Source organism: Enhydra lutris, unplaced genomic scaffold (genome assembly GCF_002288905.1).
Source record: "Enhydra lutris kenyoni isolate GAN:26980312 unplaced genomic scaffold, ASM228890v2 scaffoldscaffold3, whole genome shotgun sequence".
NCBI lineage: Eukaryota > Metazoa > Chordata > Mammalia > Carnivora > Mustelidae > Enhydra > Enhydra lutris.
In genome coordinates this window covers 9,620,819-9,640,275 of record NW_019154087.1, presented here as the reverse complement: position 1 = coordinate 9,640,275, position 19,457 = coordinate 9,620,819, and the positions used below count along the sequence as shown (strand labels likewise).

The 19,457-nt window shown below is 35.2% G+C and overlaps 1 protein-coding gene across 2 annotated transcripts in view; it reads left to right on the top strand.

The window, feature by feature from the left end:
- The window catches only part of LOC111153399 (KIAA1109 ortholog), a 197,955-nt gene that overhangs the window by 124,877 nt on the left and 53,621 nt on the right, over positions 1-19,457 (top strand). For both annotated transcript variants that reach the window (XM_022512407.1, XM_022512417.1), the window contains 3 exons: positions 363-601; positions 11,661-11,905; positions 14,541-14,646. In XM_022512407.1, the coding sequence (XP_022368115.1) occupies positions 363-601; positions 11,661-11,905; positions 14,541-14,646 (590 nt within the window). The remainder of the gene's footprint in view (positions 1-362; positions 602-11,660; positions 11,906-14,540; positions 14,647-19,457) is intronic.

Here is a 19,457-nt window from a genome sequence, read left to right as displayed (position 1 = left end):
TTCTGTGTAATACTTTAAATTGGTCTTTGGTGTGTTAACAGTAGTTTAGAGGGAGTAGTAAAGTGCACAATGCTTAAGTCGTAGAATTTGAAATCAAACATGAGTCTTAACTCTAGTTTCAATTTAAGGATATGATTGGCCTTGACAGTATAACATTCATTTGTATTTTTATTATTTCTTGTTTACTTTTCTAGATCATTTTTCTGTGGCTTTTTTTAGGAAGTCTTAAGGTGGTCTTGTATTAGAAGACCTCTGTATACAGTTAATTTTTGCTATTTTTCATTATGAATTCTAGTAATTTCATAGAATAAAATGGTAGCTGTTCTAATTACATATTTTTAAGTGATTTTTTTGTTTTATAGCCCACAGCCTATGAAAGAAGATATTGCAACACCCCTACCTTCTGAAAAAACTCCGACAAGTGTTAATCAAACTCCTATCGAAACAAATGAATTTCCTCAGTTACCCGAAGGTTTAGAAAAGAAGCCCATTGTTCTTAAATTCAGTGCCATGTTAGATGGTATAGCCATTGGAGCAGCACTTTTACCATCTCTGAAAGCAGAATACAAAATGGGAAGAATGAGAAGTCATGGAATGACAGGTAACAATGAATTCAATCTCTTAAAATTTATGATTGGTTTGAGAAATTGGTAATATTTTGATGAAAAGTACATTTTGTTTTGAAGATATTATATTAAAATTTAAATAATTTTAATGAGAACACTTTTAAATTTCATTAATGATGCTCTTCAGTCAGATAAAAAATACCAGTTACATCTTCCTTGAATGACCAGCAGGGACCCTTTTTTTATTTGAACTCTTCAGAGCTATTCAACTATTGAGGCCATTTCTAATCAAACTTAAGTTAAATCAATTTCCACATTTGTTCGTTTCTTTGTAGTCTGAAAAACTTGGTTTATTTTCTCATTGGTGAATTGAGTGCAAATCAGAGGTTATTTGGCTTCTTCAAAATAGCTACTTTTATAAGATATTGTGATCCTTATATATTCTCTCCAAAAATTTTTTGCTGCTGTATTTTTATTCTGGAACTTACCATATATAAAAGGAATGTAAATTATATACACACAGTTTCAAGAATAATAAAGAACTGTGACCTTACCAACCAATTACACAAACTAAGAATGAAAACATTACTAGTACTGTGAAGGCTCCTTCAAAGAATATTATCATTACCAGATTTTCTTCAAGACTCTTAATGGAATAACCACTAACATGAATTTTGTGTTACCCATTCCTTTGCTTTTCTGTATAGTTTTACCATGTATGTATATACTCATAAATGGCTATGTTTTGAACTTTATTTGTATGAACTCCTACTAATATATTTTTTTAATTGGAAAATTTTTGCTATACATTTTGTTTGAGATTCATCTGTTCATTCATGTATCTGTGGTTCATTCAATTTTCGCTGATACCTAATAGTCTGTTAAGAGATTATATTACAACTTAGCTATTCTACTGTCGATGGATCTTTGGCTCATTTTATATTTTTGCTATTACAGTTCTCACATCTCTTAGTACATGTGCATGAGTTTCTCAAGGATATTTACCTAAGAGTGGTACAGCTAGATTGTAGGTTAAATGCATCTTCAATTTTATTAGAAAGTACAAATCTGTTTCCCAAAGTACTTGTGTTCACCAGTATTTACTGTCCTTCCTGTATTAGATAAGAATTCCCATTATTCCACATCCTTGTCAACAATTGGTATATTCTGACTTTTAAATTTTTACGTTGTGTGGTAAATGTGGAATGGTATTTCACTGCAATGTTAATTTATATTTCTTTAATTAAGCTGATTTTTTATTAAGATATTCTTATATGTTTTCTTTTGTGAAGTGCCTGTTGATGGTTATTGTTTTTTGCCCATTTTACCATTGAATCATTTGTATTTTTTTTTTTTGTCCACAGGAATTCTTTATATGTTTTATGTTATACTTCTAATATTATAAGTTTAACATACATTTTCATCTCATTAGAGGCTTATTTCACTTTATTGTCTTTTGACCAACAAATATTCTTAATTTTGAATAATTTGAATATACTGAATTTATCAGTATTTTCTGAATATACTGAATTTACCAGTATTTTCTTGGGTGATAACTATTTTTATATCTTAAAGAATACCTTACCTTCTCAGGATTATGAAGCTATTCTCTTATGTTTTCTGTTAAATGTTTTTCAATGTTTCTTTTTAAGTTTTTAGTCTATATGGAATTGTTTTTTTCTTTAATTTGATGTGCATTTGTCTAATCAGTTACTGCACCATCAGTTACTGACTGATCTGTCCTTTTTTCCTGTTGATACATAGTCCATTATTGTTATCTCTTAAGTGCTAATATATGTCGGGTCTGTTTCAAAGTTCTTTATTATGCTTCATTGGCCTATTTGCACCACCTATTTACAGTCTCATATTGCTATCTGACATTTCCTTTTTAAGGAGTTATCTTGGTTATTTTTAATTACTCCTTCGTATTCATTTTAGAAGTCAGTTTGTCAAGTTCTCTGAAGAAGCCTATTTGGATTCTTACAAGAATTTTATTAAATCCATAGATATACTTGGGGAGAATTGAGAATATAAGATTCTATTTATTTACTTGACAGAGAGCAGAAGCAGGGTGAGTGGCAGGCAGAGGGAGATTAAGAGGGAGAAGCAGGCTCCCCGCTGAGCAGGGAGCCCAGTGTGGGGCTCTATCCCAGATCACAGCCTGAGCCTGAGTCGAAGGCAGATGTTTAACCCAGGCAGAGAATTGACAATATTGATTATACTGAGAATTGATATAATATTTAACTCTTCTATTCTCGAATATATACTTCGTTGTCTCTTTAGGTCTTCTCCAGTGTTTTTCTACAAAGTTTAAAATAAAATATTTCAACCTAAGGTTTTTGTGCCTCTGTTACAAAATATAATTATTTGCATAAATTCCTAGGTACCTTATGTTATTGTTATTGTTGTTTCGTTAGTACAAATGGGATATTTTGTAAAATGGCATTTTCTAATCTGGTAGTAAGATGTACAAATGTGCTTGATCCTTTTATGTTAATTTTATACTCACCGCCATAGTGAACTTTTTTTTATTGCTAATAAGATTCTTTGGAGTTTCCTAAGTAGATACTTGTACCATTTGCAAATGATACTTTTGTTTCTTCCTTTCCAGTCCTTAAGAATTTTTATTTCTTTTTCTTATTGTGCTCTGCTACAATGTTCAGAAAAGGGGGTATTGTGGGCATCCTTGTCTTACTCTTATTTCTTAAAGAAATCAGTATTTCATCAATGAATGTGATGTTTGCTATAAGGTTTTTCTAGATTCCCTTTATCAGGGAATTTAAGAAAATTGACTTCTATTCTTAGTGTGTTAAGAGTTTCTATGAAGAGAAACTGGTGAATATTATCAGATGCTTTTTTCCTACATCTATTGAAATTAAAATGTTTTTTCCCCTTTATACCATTAATGTAAGTTGTATTACTAATTTAAACATGTGCATACATAGACATATATAAATATATATAAATACACATATGTGTTTATATATATTTACGTGTATATCTTTATTCCTACTCCTAGCATTTTAACTTTTCTTTACTGAGAGGGATTTTTCTGAACATCTAGATTTTTCTATTACTGGAAAGAGAAGCACTATGAAGGGAGCTTCCAGATTTAGCAGTGTCAGAAGTATTAGGCCTTCGGCTGTTGGGTTGACAATAAATTAGACCCATTTGGCCATTTTTTCAGGGCATCCATGTAATATAAGATTCAACAAAGACAGTAGGTCAAAAGCCAAATAGGCAGTTGGAACTAGGAAGATATGAATATTTAGGAGCAAAGTAAATGTAGTATCAAACATCTAGACAGATAGGAACACATAGTTCTTCTCGAAATGAAGGAAAGGGACAAAAATAGCAAAAGAATGACTCTACTAGTGATAAGGGATGACCTGAGGCCTAGGATTACTTCAGTCTTGATGTTTGTACTTGGTAATGCTGGTGGTAGTAGTAGAAATGGTAATTACTGTGGTAGCCACCACCTTTTCATCCTGCAAGTGATAGTCACTGAGTTGCCTGGTTGGAGTTAGGAAGAAGTTAGAGCAGTCATGATCTGTCTGGCCACTCACGGTTGTATACAACATTTGGTGAAGGAACTTTTGTTTGTTTATGCCTAACTCATTTCAAGTACAAACATTATTGTATAGTTAGTGAATATAGTGAATGTAAAGTATGAGTGATCTTTTACTAGTATTTTGAAAAAAGAAAATTATTTCTGACACAATTGAGAGCACTAGGCATATTTATTAAATTATAATATGTATATAGGCAAAATAGACTAATGATGTTTGAGTGGAGAGAACTGGTAATGTATAGAACAGTTTAAGACTTAATCTTGGGAAACAAACTGACGGTTGCTGGAGGGGAGTGGTGTGGGAGGGTTGGGATGGCTGGGTTATGGACATTGGGAAGGGTATATGGTATGGTAAGTGCTGTGAATTGTGTAAGACTGATGAATCACAGACCTGTACCCCTGAAACAAATAATACAGTATATGTTAAAAAAGAATAGTGTAAGACTTTGGTGGTTGCAAAGGAGCATGTGTATATACATTACACACTATATACAATGGGTGATAATAGATCTTGATTTTAACAAGGCTTTTTCTCCTCCTGAATACCTTCATAAATAGCTGGAGAAATATGGCTTGAATAATAATATAGGTTGTATATTTATAATTATTTGGACAATTGCATGCCAAATTATTGATTTAAGTGTTTAGAACCAACAGTAGTTTTAGTAAACTAAAGCTCATAGCATATTCTTATTTGGTATATGGTCCTGTTAATAATTATTGTTAAGGTCAAAAATACATGTGTTGGCATAATTTTATACCTGGTGAATATTTTCAGTGAGTACAAAGATTTGATGGTTTTCACTGAATCAGTGACAGGAGCCTAGTTGTTAGGTGCTGACTTCTCTGCTAATAAAGCAGAATGAATGTGAATATGGATGAGAATTTTTTTTTTTTGGTCACTTATTTTATTTATTTATTTATTTTTTAAAAAACATATATTTTTATCCCAAGGGGTACAGGTCTGTGAATCACCAGGTTTACACACTTCACAGCACTCGCCATAGCACATACCCTTCCCAATGTCCATAACCCCACCCCCCCTCTCCCAACCCCCCTCTTCCCATCAACCCTCAGTTTGTTTTGTGAGATTAAGAGTCACTTATGGTTTGTCTCCCTCCCAATCCCATCTTGTTTCATTTACTCTTCTCCTACCCCCTTAACCCCCCATGTTGCATCTCCTCTCCCTCATATCAGGGAGATCATATGATAGTTGTCTTTTTCCGATTGAATTATTTCGCTAAGCATGATACCCTCTAGTTCGATCCACGTCATCGCAAATGGCAAGATTTCATTTCTTTTGATGGCTGCATAGTATTCCATTGTGTATATATACCACATCTTCTTTATCCATTCGTCTGTTGATGGACGTCTAGGTTCTTTCCATAGTTTGGCTATTGTAGACATTGCTGCTATAAACATTCGGGTGCACGTGCCCCTTCGGATCACTACGTTTGTATCTTTAGGGTAAATACCCAGCAGTGCAATTGCTGGGTCATAGGGTAGTTCTATTTTCAACATTTTGAGGAACCTCCATGCTGTTTTCCAGAGTGGTTGCACCAGCTTGCATTCCCACCAACCGTGTAGGAGGGTTCCCCTTTCTCTGCATCCTCGCCAGCATCTGTCATTTCCTGACTTGTTAATTTTAGCCATTCTGACTGGTGTGAGGTGGTATCTCATTGTGGTTTTGATTTGTATTTCCCTGATGCCGAGTGATGTGGAGCACTTTTTCATGTGTCTGTTGGCCATCTGGATGTCTTCTTTGCAGAAATGTCTGTTCATGTCTTCTGCCCATTTCTTGATTGGATTATTTGTTCTTTGGGTGTTGAGTTTGCTAAGTTCTTTATAGATTTTGGACACTAGCCCTTTATCTGATATGTCGTTTGCAAATATCTTCTCCCATTCTGTCAGTTGTCTTTTGGTTTTGTTAACTGTTTCCTTTGCTGTGCAAAAGCTTTTGATCTTGATAAAATCCCAATAGTTCATTTTTGCCCTCGCTTCCCTTGCCTTTGGCGATGTTCCTAGGAAGGTGTTGCTGCGGCTGAGGTCGAAGAGGTTGCTGCCTGTGTTCTCCTCAAGGATTTTGATGGATTCCTTTCTCACATTGAGATCCTTCATCCATTTTGAGTCTATTTTCGTGTGTGGTGTAAGGAAATGATCCAATTTCATTTTTCTGCATGTGGCTGTCCAATTTTCCCAACACCATTTATTGAAGAGGCTGTCTTTTTTCCATTGGATATTCTTTCCTGCTTTGTCGAAGATGAGTTGACCATAGAGTTGAGGGTCTACTTCTGGGCTCTCTATTCTGTTCCATTGATCTATGTGTCTGTTATTGTGCCAGTACCATGCTGTCTTGATGATGACAGCTTTGTAATAGAGCTTGAAGTCCGGAATTGTGATGCCACCGACTTTGGCTTTCTTTTTCAATATTCCTTTGGCTATTCGAGGTCTTTTCTGGTTCCATATAAATTTGAGGATTATTTGTTCCATTTCTTTGAAAAAAAAAAAGGGTTGGTACTTTGATAGGAATTGCATTAAATGTGTAGATAGCTTTAGGTAGCATAGACATTTTCACAATATTTATTCTTCCAATCCAGGAGCATGGAACATTTTTCCATTTCTTTGTGTCTTCCTCAATTTCTTTCATGAGTACTTTATAGTTTTCTGAGTATAGATTCTTAGCCTCTTTGGTTAGGTTTATTCCTAGGTATCTAATCGTTTTGGGTGCAGTTGTAAATGGGATTGACTCCTTAATTTCTCTTTCTTCTGTCTTGTTGTTGGTGTAGAGAAATGCAACTGATTTCTGTGCATTGATTTTATATCCTGACACTTTACTGAATTCCTGTACAAGTTCTAGCAGTTTTGGAGTGGAGTCTTTTGGGTTTTCCACATATAGTATCATATCATCTGCAAAGAGTGACAGTTTGACTTCTTCTTTGTCGATTTGGATGCCTTTAATTTCCTTTTGTTGTCTGATTGCTGAGGCTAGGACTTCTAGTACTATGTTGAATAGTAGTGGTGATAATGGACATCCTGCCGTGTTCCTGACCTTAGCGGAAAAGCTTTCAGTTTTTCTCCATTGAGAATGATATTTGCTGTGGGTTTGTCATAGATGGCTTTGATAATATTGAGGTATGTGCCCTCTATCCCTACACTTTGAAGAGTTTTGATCAGGAAGGGATGCTGTACTTTGTCAAATGCCTTTTCAGCATCTATGGAGAGTATCATATGGTTCTTGCTCTTTCTTTTATTAATGTGTTGTATCACATTGATTGATTTGCGGATGTTGAACCAACCTTGCAGTCCTGGAATAAATCCCACTTGGTCGTGGTGAATAATCCTTTTAATGTACTGTTGAATCCTATTGGCTAGTATTTTGGCGAGAATTTTTGCATCTGTGTTCATCAAGGATATTGGTCTGTAGTTCTCTTTTTTGATGGGATCCTTGTCTGGTTTTGGGATCAAGGTGATGCTGGCCTCATAAAATGAGTTTGGAAGTTTTCCTTCCATTTCTATTTTTTGGAACAGTTTCAGGAGAATAGGAATTAGTTCTTCTTTAAATGTTTGGTAGAATTCCCCCAGGAAGGCGTCTGGCCTTGGGCTTTTGTTTGTTTGGAGATTTTTGATGACTGTTTCAATCTCCTTACTGGTTATGGGTCTGTTCAGGCTATTTCTTCCTGGTTCAGTTGTGGTAGTTTATATGTCTCTAGGAACGCATCCATTTCTTCCAGATTGTCAAATTTGTTGGCGTAGAGTTGCTCATAGTATGTTCTTATAATTGTCTGTATTTCTTTGGTGTTCGTTGTGATCTCTCCTCTTTCATTCATGATTTTATTTATTTGGGTCCTTTCTCTTTTCTTTTTGATAAGTCTGGCCAGGGGTTTATCAATCTTATTAATTCTTTCAAAGAACCAGCTCCTAGTTTTGTTGATTTGTTCTATTGTTTTTTTTGGTTTCTATTTCATTGATTTCTGCTCTGATCTTTATGATTTCTCTTCTCCTGCTGGGTTTAGGGTTTCTTTCTTGTTCTTTCTCCAGCTCCTTTAGGTGTAGGGTTAGGTTGTGTACCTGAGACCTTTCTTGTTTCTTGAGTAAGGCTTGTACCGCTATATATTTTCCTCTCAGGACTGTCTTTGTTGTGTCCCACAGATTCTGAACCATTGTGTTTTCATTATCATTTGTTTCCATGAATTTTTTCAATTCTTCTTTAATTTCCTGGTTGACCCATTCATTCTTTAGAAGGATGCTGTTTAGTCTCCATGTATTTGGGTTCTTTCCAAATTTCCTCTTGTGATTGAGTTCTAGCTTCAGAGCATTGTGGTCTGAATATATGCAGGGAATGATCCCAATCTTTTGATACCGGTTGAGACCTGATTTAGGACCCAGGATGTGATCTATTCTGGAGAATGTTCCATGTGCACTAGAGAAGAATGTGTATTCTGTTGCTTTGGGATGAAATGTTCTGAATATATCTGTGATGTCCATCTGGTCCAGTGTGTCATTTAAGGCCTTGATTTCCTTGTTGATCTTTTGCTTGGATGATCTGTCCATTTCAGTGAGGGGAGTGTTAAAGTCCCCTACGATTATTGTATTATTGCTGATGTGTTTCTTTGATTTTGTCAGTAATTGGTTTATATAGTTGGCTGCTCCCACGTTAGGGGCATAGATATTTAAAATTGTTAGATCTTCTTGTTGGACAGATCCTTTGAGTATGATATAGTGTCCTTCCTCATCTCTTATTATAGCCTTTGGCTTAAAATCTAATTGATCTGATATAAGGATTGCCACTCCTGCTTTCTTCTGATGTCCATTAGCATGGTAAATGCTTTTCCACCCCCTCACTTTAAATCTGGAGGTGTCTTCGGGTCTAAAATGAGTTTCTTGTAGGCAACATATAGATGGGTTTTGTTTTTTTATCCATTCTGATACCCTGTGTCTTTTGCTTGGGGCATTTAGCCAGTTAACATTCAGGGTAACTATTGAGAGATATAAATTTAGTGCCACTGTATTGCCTGTAAGGTGACTGTTATTGTATATTGTCTCTGCTCCTTTCTGATCTACTACTTTTAGGGTCTCTCTTTGCTTAGAGGACCCCTTTCAATATTTCCTGTAGAGCTGGTTTGGTATTTGCAAATTCTTTCAGTGTTTGTTTGTCCTGGAAACTTTTAATCTCTCCTTCTATTTTCAATGATAGCCTAGCTGGATATAGTATTCTTGGCTGCATGTTTTTCTCGTTTAGTGCTCTGAATATATCATGCCAGCTCTTTCTGGCCTGCCAGGTCTCTGTGGATAAGTCTGCTGCCAATCTAATATTTTTACCATTGTATGTTACAGACTTCTTTTCCCGGGCTGCTTTCAGGATTTTCTTTGTCATTAAGACTTGTAAATTTTACTATTAGGTGATGGGGTGTGGACCTATTCTTATTGATTTTGAGGGGGGTTCTCTGGACCTCCTGGATTTTGATGCTTGTTCCCTTTGCCATATTGGGTAAATTCTCTCCAATAATTCTCTCCAGTATACCTTCTGCTCCCCTCTCTCTTTCTTCTTCTTCTGGAATCCCAATTATTCTAATGTTGTTTCATCTTATGGTGTCACTTATCTCTCAAATTCTCCCCTCGTGGTCCAGTAGCTGTTTGTCCCTCTTTTGCTCAGCTTCTTTATTCTCTGCCATTTGGTCTTCTATATCACTAATTCTTTCTTCTGCCTCATTTATCCTAGCAGTGAGAGCCTCCATTTTTTATTGCATCTCATTAATAGCTTTTTTGATTTCAACTTGGTTAGATTTTAGTTCTTTTATTTCTCCAGAAAGGGCTTTTATATCTCCCGAGAGGGTTTCTCTAATATCTTCCATGCCTTTTTTGAGCCCGGCTAGAACCTTGAGAATCGTCATTCTGAACTCTAGATCTGACATATTACCAATGTCTGTTTTGATTAGGTCCCTAGCCTTTGGTACTGCCTCTTGTTCTTTTTTTTGTGCTGAATTTTTCTGCCTTGTCATTTTGTGCAGATAAGAGTATATGAAGGAGCAAGTAAAATACTAAAAGGGTGGCAACAACCCCAGGAAAATATGCTTTAACCAAATCAGAAGAGATCCCAAATCGTGAGGGGGGAGAAAGGGGATAAAAAGAGGGGATAAAAAGAAACAATTAAAAAAAAGAATAAAGAAAAAATATAAAAAAGAAAAAATATATATATATATTAGATAAACTAGTTAAAAAACGTTAAAAAAGAAAAGGGTAAAAGTTAAAAAAAATTTAGCAGAAGAAGAGAAAAAAAAATTGAAAAAGAAAAAGAAAAAAAAATTAAATTAACTGCAAGGCTAAAGAATCATGGGGAGAAAGCCATGAGTTCCGTCCTTTGCTTTCTCCTCCTCTGGAATTCCGCTGCTCTCCTTGGTATTGAAACTGCACTCCTTGGTAGGTGAACGTGGTCCTGGCTGGGTTTCTTGTTGATCTTCTGGGGGAGGGGCCTGTTGTAGTGATTCTCAAGTGTCTTTGCCCCAGGCGGAGTTGCACCGCCCTTACCAGGGGCCGGGCTGAGTAATCCGCTCGGGTTTGCTTTCGGGAGCTTTTGTTCCCTGAGCACTTTCCGTAGAGTTCCATAGGTCGGGAATGAAGATGGCGGCCTCCTAGTCTCCGGCCCGGAGGAGCCGAGAGCCCAGGGTCCCACTCCTCAGTGCGCCCTCAGAGAACAGCGCCCAATTACTCCCGTCACCCTGGCCTCGGGCCGCGCTCCGAGGTGACCGAGCCTGCGACCGGTTCAAGGTAACCCCGAGCTTAGAGCTCACTCCTCGGCTCTGTCTCTGTAGCCGGCTTCCCCGTTCTAATACCTGTAAGCTCTGCGACACTCAGACACCCCCGATCTTTCTGTGACCCTGCGGGACCTGAGGCCACGCTGCCCCCGCATGGGCTTCACCCTGGTTTAGCCTCTGGAGCGATGTCCCTCAGCGGAACAGACTTTTAAAAGTCCTGATTTTGTGCTCCGTTGCTCCACCACTTGCGGGGAGCCGGTCCCTCCCCCCACGGTCTATCTTCCCGTCGCTTTGGTTTCACTTCTCCGCCAGTCTTACCTTTCAGAAAGTGGTTGATTTTCTGTTTCTAGAATTGCTGTTCTTCTTCTCTTCTATCTCCCGTTGGATTTGTAGGTGTTTGCAATCTTTAGATAAGCTATCTAGCTGATCTGCTGCTACCTGAAGTAGTCTCAGTCTGCTACTTCTCCTCCATCTTACTCTGGATGAGAATTTTTTTTACACTTAATTTCTCTTGTTATAACTCTTCTGTGATAAGGACAGTTTCTTTCTGTTCTACCTTCTGTGAAATAAAGAACATTAGTAGGTGTTTCTCTGGCACTTTGTAGGCTTAATAAATAATACTTGCTGGCTTAATAATACTGACTATCGTACCCATACGTATATATAAGGATTTGTTTTATTTGGGATATGTATGCATTTTTTAGAAATCATTTTTTGAACAAAGGAGTGAATGAGCACTGAACAAACAGTAACTTTTCTTATGTCTTACAGGTGCACAGACCAGGTTTACATTTGAGCTGCCAAATCACAGATTACGTTTTACTTCAAAAGTTTCTGCCACAGATATGTCAACCATTCCTCCTTCTGCCAGTCTCAACCTTCCTCCTGTTACTATGTCAGGGAAATACATAATGGAAGAACATGATAGTTATTCAGATCAGGTGTGGAGTATTGATGAACTACCTTCTAAACAAGGGTACTATTTACAGGGAAATTATCTACGTTGTGTGGCAGAAGTAAGTACTTTTTAATTCCCTTATGCTTTGTCATTTAGGAGTCTTGAAGCTTTAGGTCTGACTTTCAAGACAGATCATTAAATCATTTATTCTTATAGAATTTTATACCAAATCTGGGGTATGTGTATGTACACATGTGTGTATATTTCTGTCTCTCTATAGTTTCATGTAAATATGCTTTTTTTATTAGTTATCTTTGAATTTGTATTTCTTACATTAGGTTTCATATCTTTCTCCTTAATACTTTATGGTTCATTTGGTTATAAAAAAGCTAATAGCACTTATATGCATTGACTTGAATAATACTTCAATCAATCCTGGGGCATATATATTTGTTCTCATTTTGTAAGTGTGAAAAAACTGAGGCTTCAGGAGGTTACATGATTCTTCAGGAAGACACAATCTTTTTTTCATATTTATTAACAATCTAAAGGTCATACAAATAAAATAATTACAGTTAAATTCAGACTAATTTCTTTACTAAGGGAAGTTGAAAACCAGCATATGTGATTCAATCATTATTTTTCACTTTATATTGTTACAACTGTCATAAGTTTAAAAAACCATCTGATACATATTTTTTACTTGATTTGGCAAGCAAGTCATCTGTTATTATGCTAATTTAATACAGCAGAATTAAAGCTGAAAGGAATTAAATAACTTTCCCTAAATCTTTCAACAGTCAAATGAGCAACATAGAATTCTTACATAGTGTGGGTCTCAGCTTTCTTTGTCAGTTTGTCAGAAACAATTGCAACTTTATCAAGAAGCAGTTTTCTAACTATTTCTTTTGTAAGTTTTATTCTCTAGAATGTGAAACATCTGTGAGAATGCTGTTTGAGTTCTTTGCTAGAAATATTAGAGCTATGGGAGATATTTAAGTTTGGTTTACCTTCTTTAGACCCTGCTTAACCTGCCACCTCTCTAAAGGTTAGGATTTCTTTATGTTAAAAATGAGTGTACAAAAAAAAACAGTGTATAAAATTCTAGAAGTCAGGTATTTATTTAAAAGGTAGATTATAAAGCATATTTCGTTTGTGCTTTCTATTCTGAAAAAGAAGTGCTCCAAACTCTAGCAATACTATTCTTAATGCCTCATTTGACAGAAAATAAAACAAATCTGATGCAGTATGTTGCATAATTCCTTACTAATATTGGCTATTAGTGAGGTATAAAGTTTGTAATTGGGGAAGAACACAATCCGAGATTTGCTAAGAATGCAGTTAAATACAAACTCTTGAAAGAATCTAAAGTTGCATTCCTCAGACAGTTGCCTGTTTCACTGTGGCTTAAAATAAATACACATGAAAATCATCTTAGCCCATTCTGTACTATTCTATACAAAATAAAAAGTGACTGGTGCAACTTAAACTTTATGTGACTTCTCATTTAAGTAAAGACTACTAAATCTATTTTGCTTTCTTAATTTTTTTTTAGCCTGAATATATGTGATGTATTAAAGTACACAATCACAGTGAGATATACTTGTCTTTTTAAAAATTTTTTAAATTTCTTTTCAGTGTACCAGAATTCATTGTTTATGCACCACACCCAGTGTTCCATACAATACGTGCCCTCCATAATGCCCACCACCACGCGCACCCAAACTCCCATCCCCCACCCCTTCAAAACCCTCATATTGTTTTTCAAAGTCCATAGTCTCTCATGGTTTGTCTCCCCCTCCAGTTTCCCCCAACTCCCATCTCCTCTCTATCTCTCCCCATGTCGTCCGTGTTATTTCTTATGCTCCACAAATAAGTGAAACCATATGATAATTGACTCTCTCTACTTGACTTATTTCACTCAGCATAATCTCTTCCAGTCCCGTCTATGTTGATACAAAATTTGGGTATTCATCCTTTCTGATGGAGGCATAATACTCCATAACGTATATGGACCACATCTTCCTTATCCATTCGTCCGTTGAAGGGCATCTTGGTTCTTTCCACAGTTTGGCGACTGTGGCCATTGCTGCTAACAAAGTGGCAAGTCTGAAGCATTTGTCTTACTCATAAGGGTGTTTCAACTTATCTTTACTATAATACTCAGCTTCAATTCTTCCCAGAAATCTTACATTTTATACTAATTATAGAGATATATCAAAGCTGGTTGAATATATCTGATTTGCTATTTCATGCGAATGTTAGCCTCATGAGAGCCATGATTTTGTTGTTTTTATTCACAGCTATGTCTTTAACATCTAATGATGTACAAAGTAGATGGTCAATAAATATTTGAATGTGCAAATAAATTTACTTTCATGTGTAATGATAATTGTCCATGGTTCTACCACTAACTATAATAGTAGTCATTGAAAATAAAAAGTACTCTAGACAAACTTTCAGTTTTGAGATTAGCAGGTTACATAAAGTATAAATTTCATTCACTCTCGAAAGGTAGAAAAAAGATACTTTATTAGCTCCTGTTATTAAAAAAAAAATTAAGGAATGGCCCATAAGAATGTCAGACCAGTAAATATTGGACGATCTGAATATTTTTTAACCTTATTTTCAAATAATATATCGATAATTCATTGTCTTTCTTCAGAGTTTGGGATGACCTATGTGAACAAAAGAGGTATTTACAACAAATACGGTGAGTATTGTTAATCTAATATTCTGATTTTGCTTGGCAGGTTGGTTCCTTTGAACATAATCTCACAACTGATCTTCTAAACCACTTGGTATTTGTACAGAAAGTGTTCATGAAGGAAGTTAATGAAGTAATACAGAAAGTTTCTGGTAAGATAATCTGGTACCTTGTAATATAGAATATATAGCAGATTTTTATTCTTAATGGGTCCATGATGTTTCATTTATCTATGGTATGAATATTGATCTTATCATTTAGATATAGTTGTTGAGTAACTCCCTAAAACTCTGCATTCCTTTTCTGGCTTTTCCACCTACAGATTCTTTTGCTTATTACTTTTGTCATTGTATAATATATACATTTACGATTTATAAATTTCACAAAGCTCCCTTATGCTTCTTACCCACCCCACAAAAAGAGCTAACAGTGTATGTCTATTAACCAAACTATTATTATTCATTTGGGAGCAAGATTTAGATCAATGTAAGATTTTAACTTTATACCATATGAGGATTCTGCTTGTTACCCAGTAAATCATCTGTGGCAACCCTTATATTTTTACTATGCATCAAGAGTAGATTACAAATGAGCATCTTAATAATAGTTTTACATTTAAAGAGGAAATATATGTTTGATTTTAAAAAGATTCATAAGATAAAGTATTCATATACTTTACATATACATATACATATAAGTATATCATATTCATAGGATAAAGTTTTAAAAGGTATTAGAATGGAAAATAAGTTGACTGCATAAGAATTCTTGAGGCTAAATATTTCCAGTATGGACATAATCATGTTAAAATAATAGTGAAGCCATATCTATAAATTGCTGTCAACAGGAGATTCCTCCATGTTGATGCATAAATTCATTCATTTAACAGATTTATTAAGTATTTGGGTATTCAATTATAATTTTAATGAGTTCTATGAATGACAAGAACAGGGTGCTCTGTCTGTGCCAGAGGAGAAGCTAATCTAGTTGAAGAAATCAGAAAAGACTACAGAGGAAGTCCTATTCCCAAACCTCATAAGTCTCTTTGGCAAGAAAGGAGAGGTAGAGAAGATGCAGGTAGAGCTTAAGGACAAGTATTCAATAAGGCCCCAAAGGGGGACAAAACTCATTGCAGTAGGAAATTAAATTGTGTAGTACCCATGTGGACAACAGATTTTCCTGATTCTCATGGGCTGGTTCTGATTTTATCTGAAGTCAGGGAACTACTAAATGATTATATTGAAGAGGCACAGTAGAGCTATAGAATTTCACAAGTTAAGTTTTAAAAAATCAGCTCAATTGGTAGCCTTGGAATTTTTCTGAAAATAGTTGAATACAAACCAGTAAGGAAGAAAAAAAAAATAGCAAAGTTCTTTCTGCCACTGAAGGTACCCCTGTTTGGGGAATATACAGAAGTTTTGATGTGGCCCATTTACCTGGTTAAAATCGCATTAGAACATTGAGATACGGAAGTTAAGAATATTTTAAGCTGGTTAATTTGTATGAGTTCTAAAGAATATTTTCAAGTCTGTTATTACTGAATATATATAATGAAAAAAACATATAAAAATATATAGACTCTTTTTTTTTTAAATAAATAGACTCTTAAAGTAACTTTGAATCTTTGATGGTTAAAAAGCTAGCATTGTAGAGTTCTAGTATCAGACTGGCACTGTGAGTTGCCCTTAAGGTAGTTTTGATGAAGGAGAAAGAAAAGCTTTTCTTTTCTTTTTTTTTATTTTATTTTATTTTATTTTATTTCTTTTCAGTGTTCCAAAATTCATTGTTTATGCACCACACCTAGTGGTCCATGCAATACGTGCCCTTCATAAGGAAAGGCTTTTCTTCACGTTCAAATTGCAGTCAATGAGGAATTGCAAGTATATTCCTAGGTCTATGAAGAATGAGCTGGAAAGGAAAACTAGAAATTAATGTTCTAACCATGAATGTTTACTAATCACTGTGAAGAATTCAGATACCAAAGTCATTCAGTAGCTAGGTCTAATCCCTGAACCATTCCTTCCTGACAATAGAGTGAACTCTAGGAAAAGAGCTGAAAGTAAGTCATTTATCATCTCGCTGGCCCCAGGACCTTATGGAGCAGAGATTTATAAAACCGGAGAGTGCTATTGAAAGGGAATACTTTTAACCCTTGTAGCCAAGCTTCTTAGTATTCTAATCTCTGTATTGCTTCCCTACTTTCCCATAATCTTCATAGTTATTGCCTTATTTCTTTTATTTCTTACACTTTTTCCTTATGCTTGTCTTTAATGTTAAATTTAGCTCTAGGCATTTTCTGTTGTATAGAAATACTCATTTACAGCAATAATTAAGTTTGTTAGTAAAATTCTTTTTTTTGAGGAATCAGTTCTTACAATTTTACTGTCCATAGACTCCCTGGGTTTTAGAAAGATGTAGGTAAGCACTGACCTAGTAAACAGAAGAGATTTAGTTTTGAATATGGACAGCCATCTTAGAAACATATAAGGAGGTTACCTTCTGAGAATTGGGCCAATTATATATTTAATTTAAAATGAAGTTAAAAAAAATGTGGAGTTAATGTGACTAATAGTGTCTCTAATATTTCTGTAAGCTAAAATTATGGTGCAGTATATTTTGTAAGAGGCAAAACTCTTTTAAATTTTAAGAAAAAAAATTTTCTGTGACTACGTAAAAGATACTCAAGGCAGTGATAGGATCAACAAAACAAATAGACTTTTTTAAAAAATTAACTTTTTAGAGCAATTTTTGTTTCACAGCAAATTGAGGGAAATTACAGAAATTCCCGGATATCTCCTGCTTCCAGTCATGTATAGCCTCCCCCATTATCAACATTCCCCACCAGACTGGCTCATGAGTTACAACTGATGAATCTGCATCAGCACACCATTATCACCCAAAGTCCATCGTTTACATTAGGGTTCACTCTTGGTGTTGTACACTTTGTAGCTTTAGACAAATGAATAATGACATGTATCTACCATTATAGTATCCTACAGAGTAGTTTCACTGCCCTAAAACTTCTTAGTGCTCCACCTATTTATCCCTCCCTTGGTCGCTTCCATATTTTGGCAATTATGAATAAAGTTGCTACAAACATCTGTATGCAAGTTTTTGTGTGGACATAAATTTTTAGCTCCTTTGGATTGCAACCAAGGAGTATGATTGCTGGATCATATGGTAAGAATATGTTTAATTTAATAGGAAACTACCAAAAGTCATCCAAAGTGGCTATACTGTTTTGCATTCTCACCAAGAATGAATGAGGGATATTGCTGCTTCATCTCCTTATCAGCATTTGGTGTTTCAGTGTTCCAAATTTTGGCTATTCTAATGGATTTGTAGTGGTATCTTAGTATTGTTTTAATTTTCATTTTCTGATGATATGATGATGCTCTGTAAAGGATCTTTTCTTGTGCTTATTTACCATCTGTGTATCTTCTTTGGTGAAATGTCTATTAAGGTCTTTGGCCCATCTTTTTTTTTTTTTTTTAAGATTTTATTCATTTATCTGACAGAGATCATAAGCAGGCAGAGAGGCAGGTAGAGAGGGGGAAGCAGGCTCCCTGCTGAGCAGAGATCCTGATGTGGGGCTCAATCCCAGGACTCCAGGATCATGACCTGAGCCGAAGGCAGAGGCTTTAACCCATTGAGCCACCCAGGTGCCCCTGGCCCATTTTTTAATCATGTTTATTATCTTTCTTAGTTTTTAGAGCTCTTTGCATATTTTAGACAACAGTCCTTTATCACATGTATTTTTTGGAAGTATTTTCTCCCAGTTACAGTTTATCTTCTCATTCTCTTGATTGTCTTTTGTAGAATAGAAGCTCTTAATTTTAGTGAAGTACAGTTTATCAATTCTTTCTTTCATGGATTATGCCTTTGGTGTTGTATCTAAAAAGTCCTCACCATAATGGAAGGTTATTTATGTTTTCTCCTATGTTATTTTATAGGACTTTTATTGTTTTACATTTTACATTTAGGTCTGTGATCCATTTTGAGTTAATTTTTGTGAAAGGTATAAGGTCTATGTCTAGATTTATTTTTTTTGCATGACAATATCCAGTTACCCCAGCATCGTCTACTGAAAAGACTGACTTTCCTTCATTGTATTGCCTTTTCTTTTTTGTCAAAGATCAGTTCACTGTATGGGTCTATTTCTGGGCTTTTCATTTTGTTCCAGTGTTGTATTATTTGTTTGCTCTTTCACCAACCCCACACTCCCTTGTTTACTGTAGTCTTGAAGTCAGAAAGTGTCAGTGCTCTAGCTTTGCTCTCCTTGGCTATTCTGGGTCTTTTGTCTTTCCATACATATTTTAGAATCAATTTGTTGATATCCACAAAATAACTTGCTAGATTTTTATTGGAATCACATTGAATTTAAAACTGAAATTGGGAAGAACTGACATCTTGACAATATTGAGTTTTCTTGTCTATGAACATGAAATAACTCTCCATTTATTTTGTTCTTCTTTGATACTTTTCCTCAGAATTTTAGTTTTCCTCATGTAGATCTTATACATATATTGTTAATTTATACCTGATTAACTTAATTTTTGTGATGTTAATATAAGTGGCATTGTGTTTTTAACTTCAAATTCTACTCTTCATTATACAGTATACAGTATACAGGAAAGTGATTGACCTGTAACCTTGTAATCCTATAGCCTTGCAATAATCCCTTATTGGTTCCAGCAGTTTTTTTTTTTTTTGTCAGTTTTGTCAGATTTTCCACATATATAATCTTGTCATTTGTGAACAACAAAGACAATTTTATTTTCTCCTTCCCAATCTCTGTATCTTTTCTTTCCTTTTCTTGTATTATTGCATTAGCTAGGACTTTACATATGATGTTGAACAGAAATGGTAAGAGGAGTCATCCTTGCCTTATACTTTATCTAAGCCTAGGGAAGTTTCAGGCTTTTCACGATTGAGCATATCATTTTAACTGTAGACCTTTGTA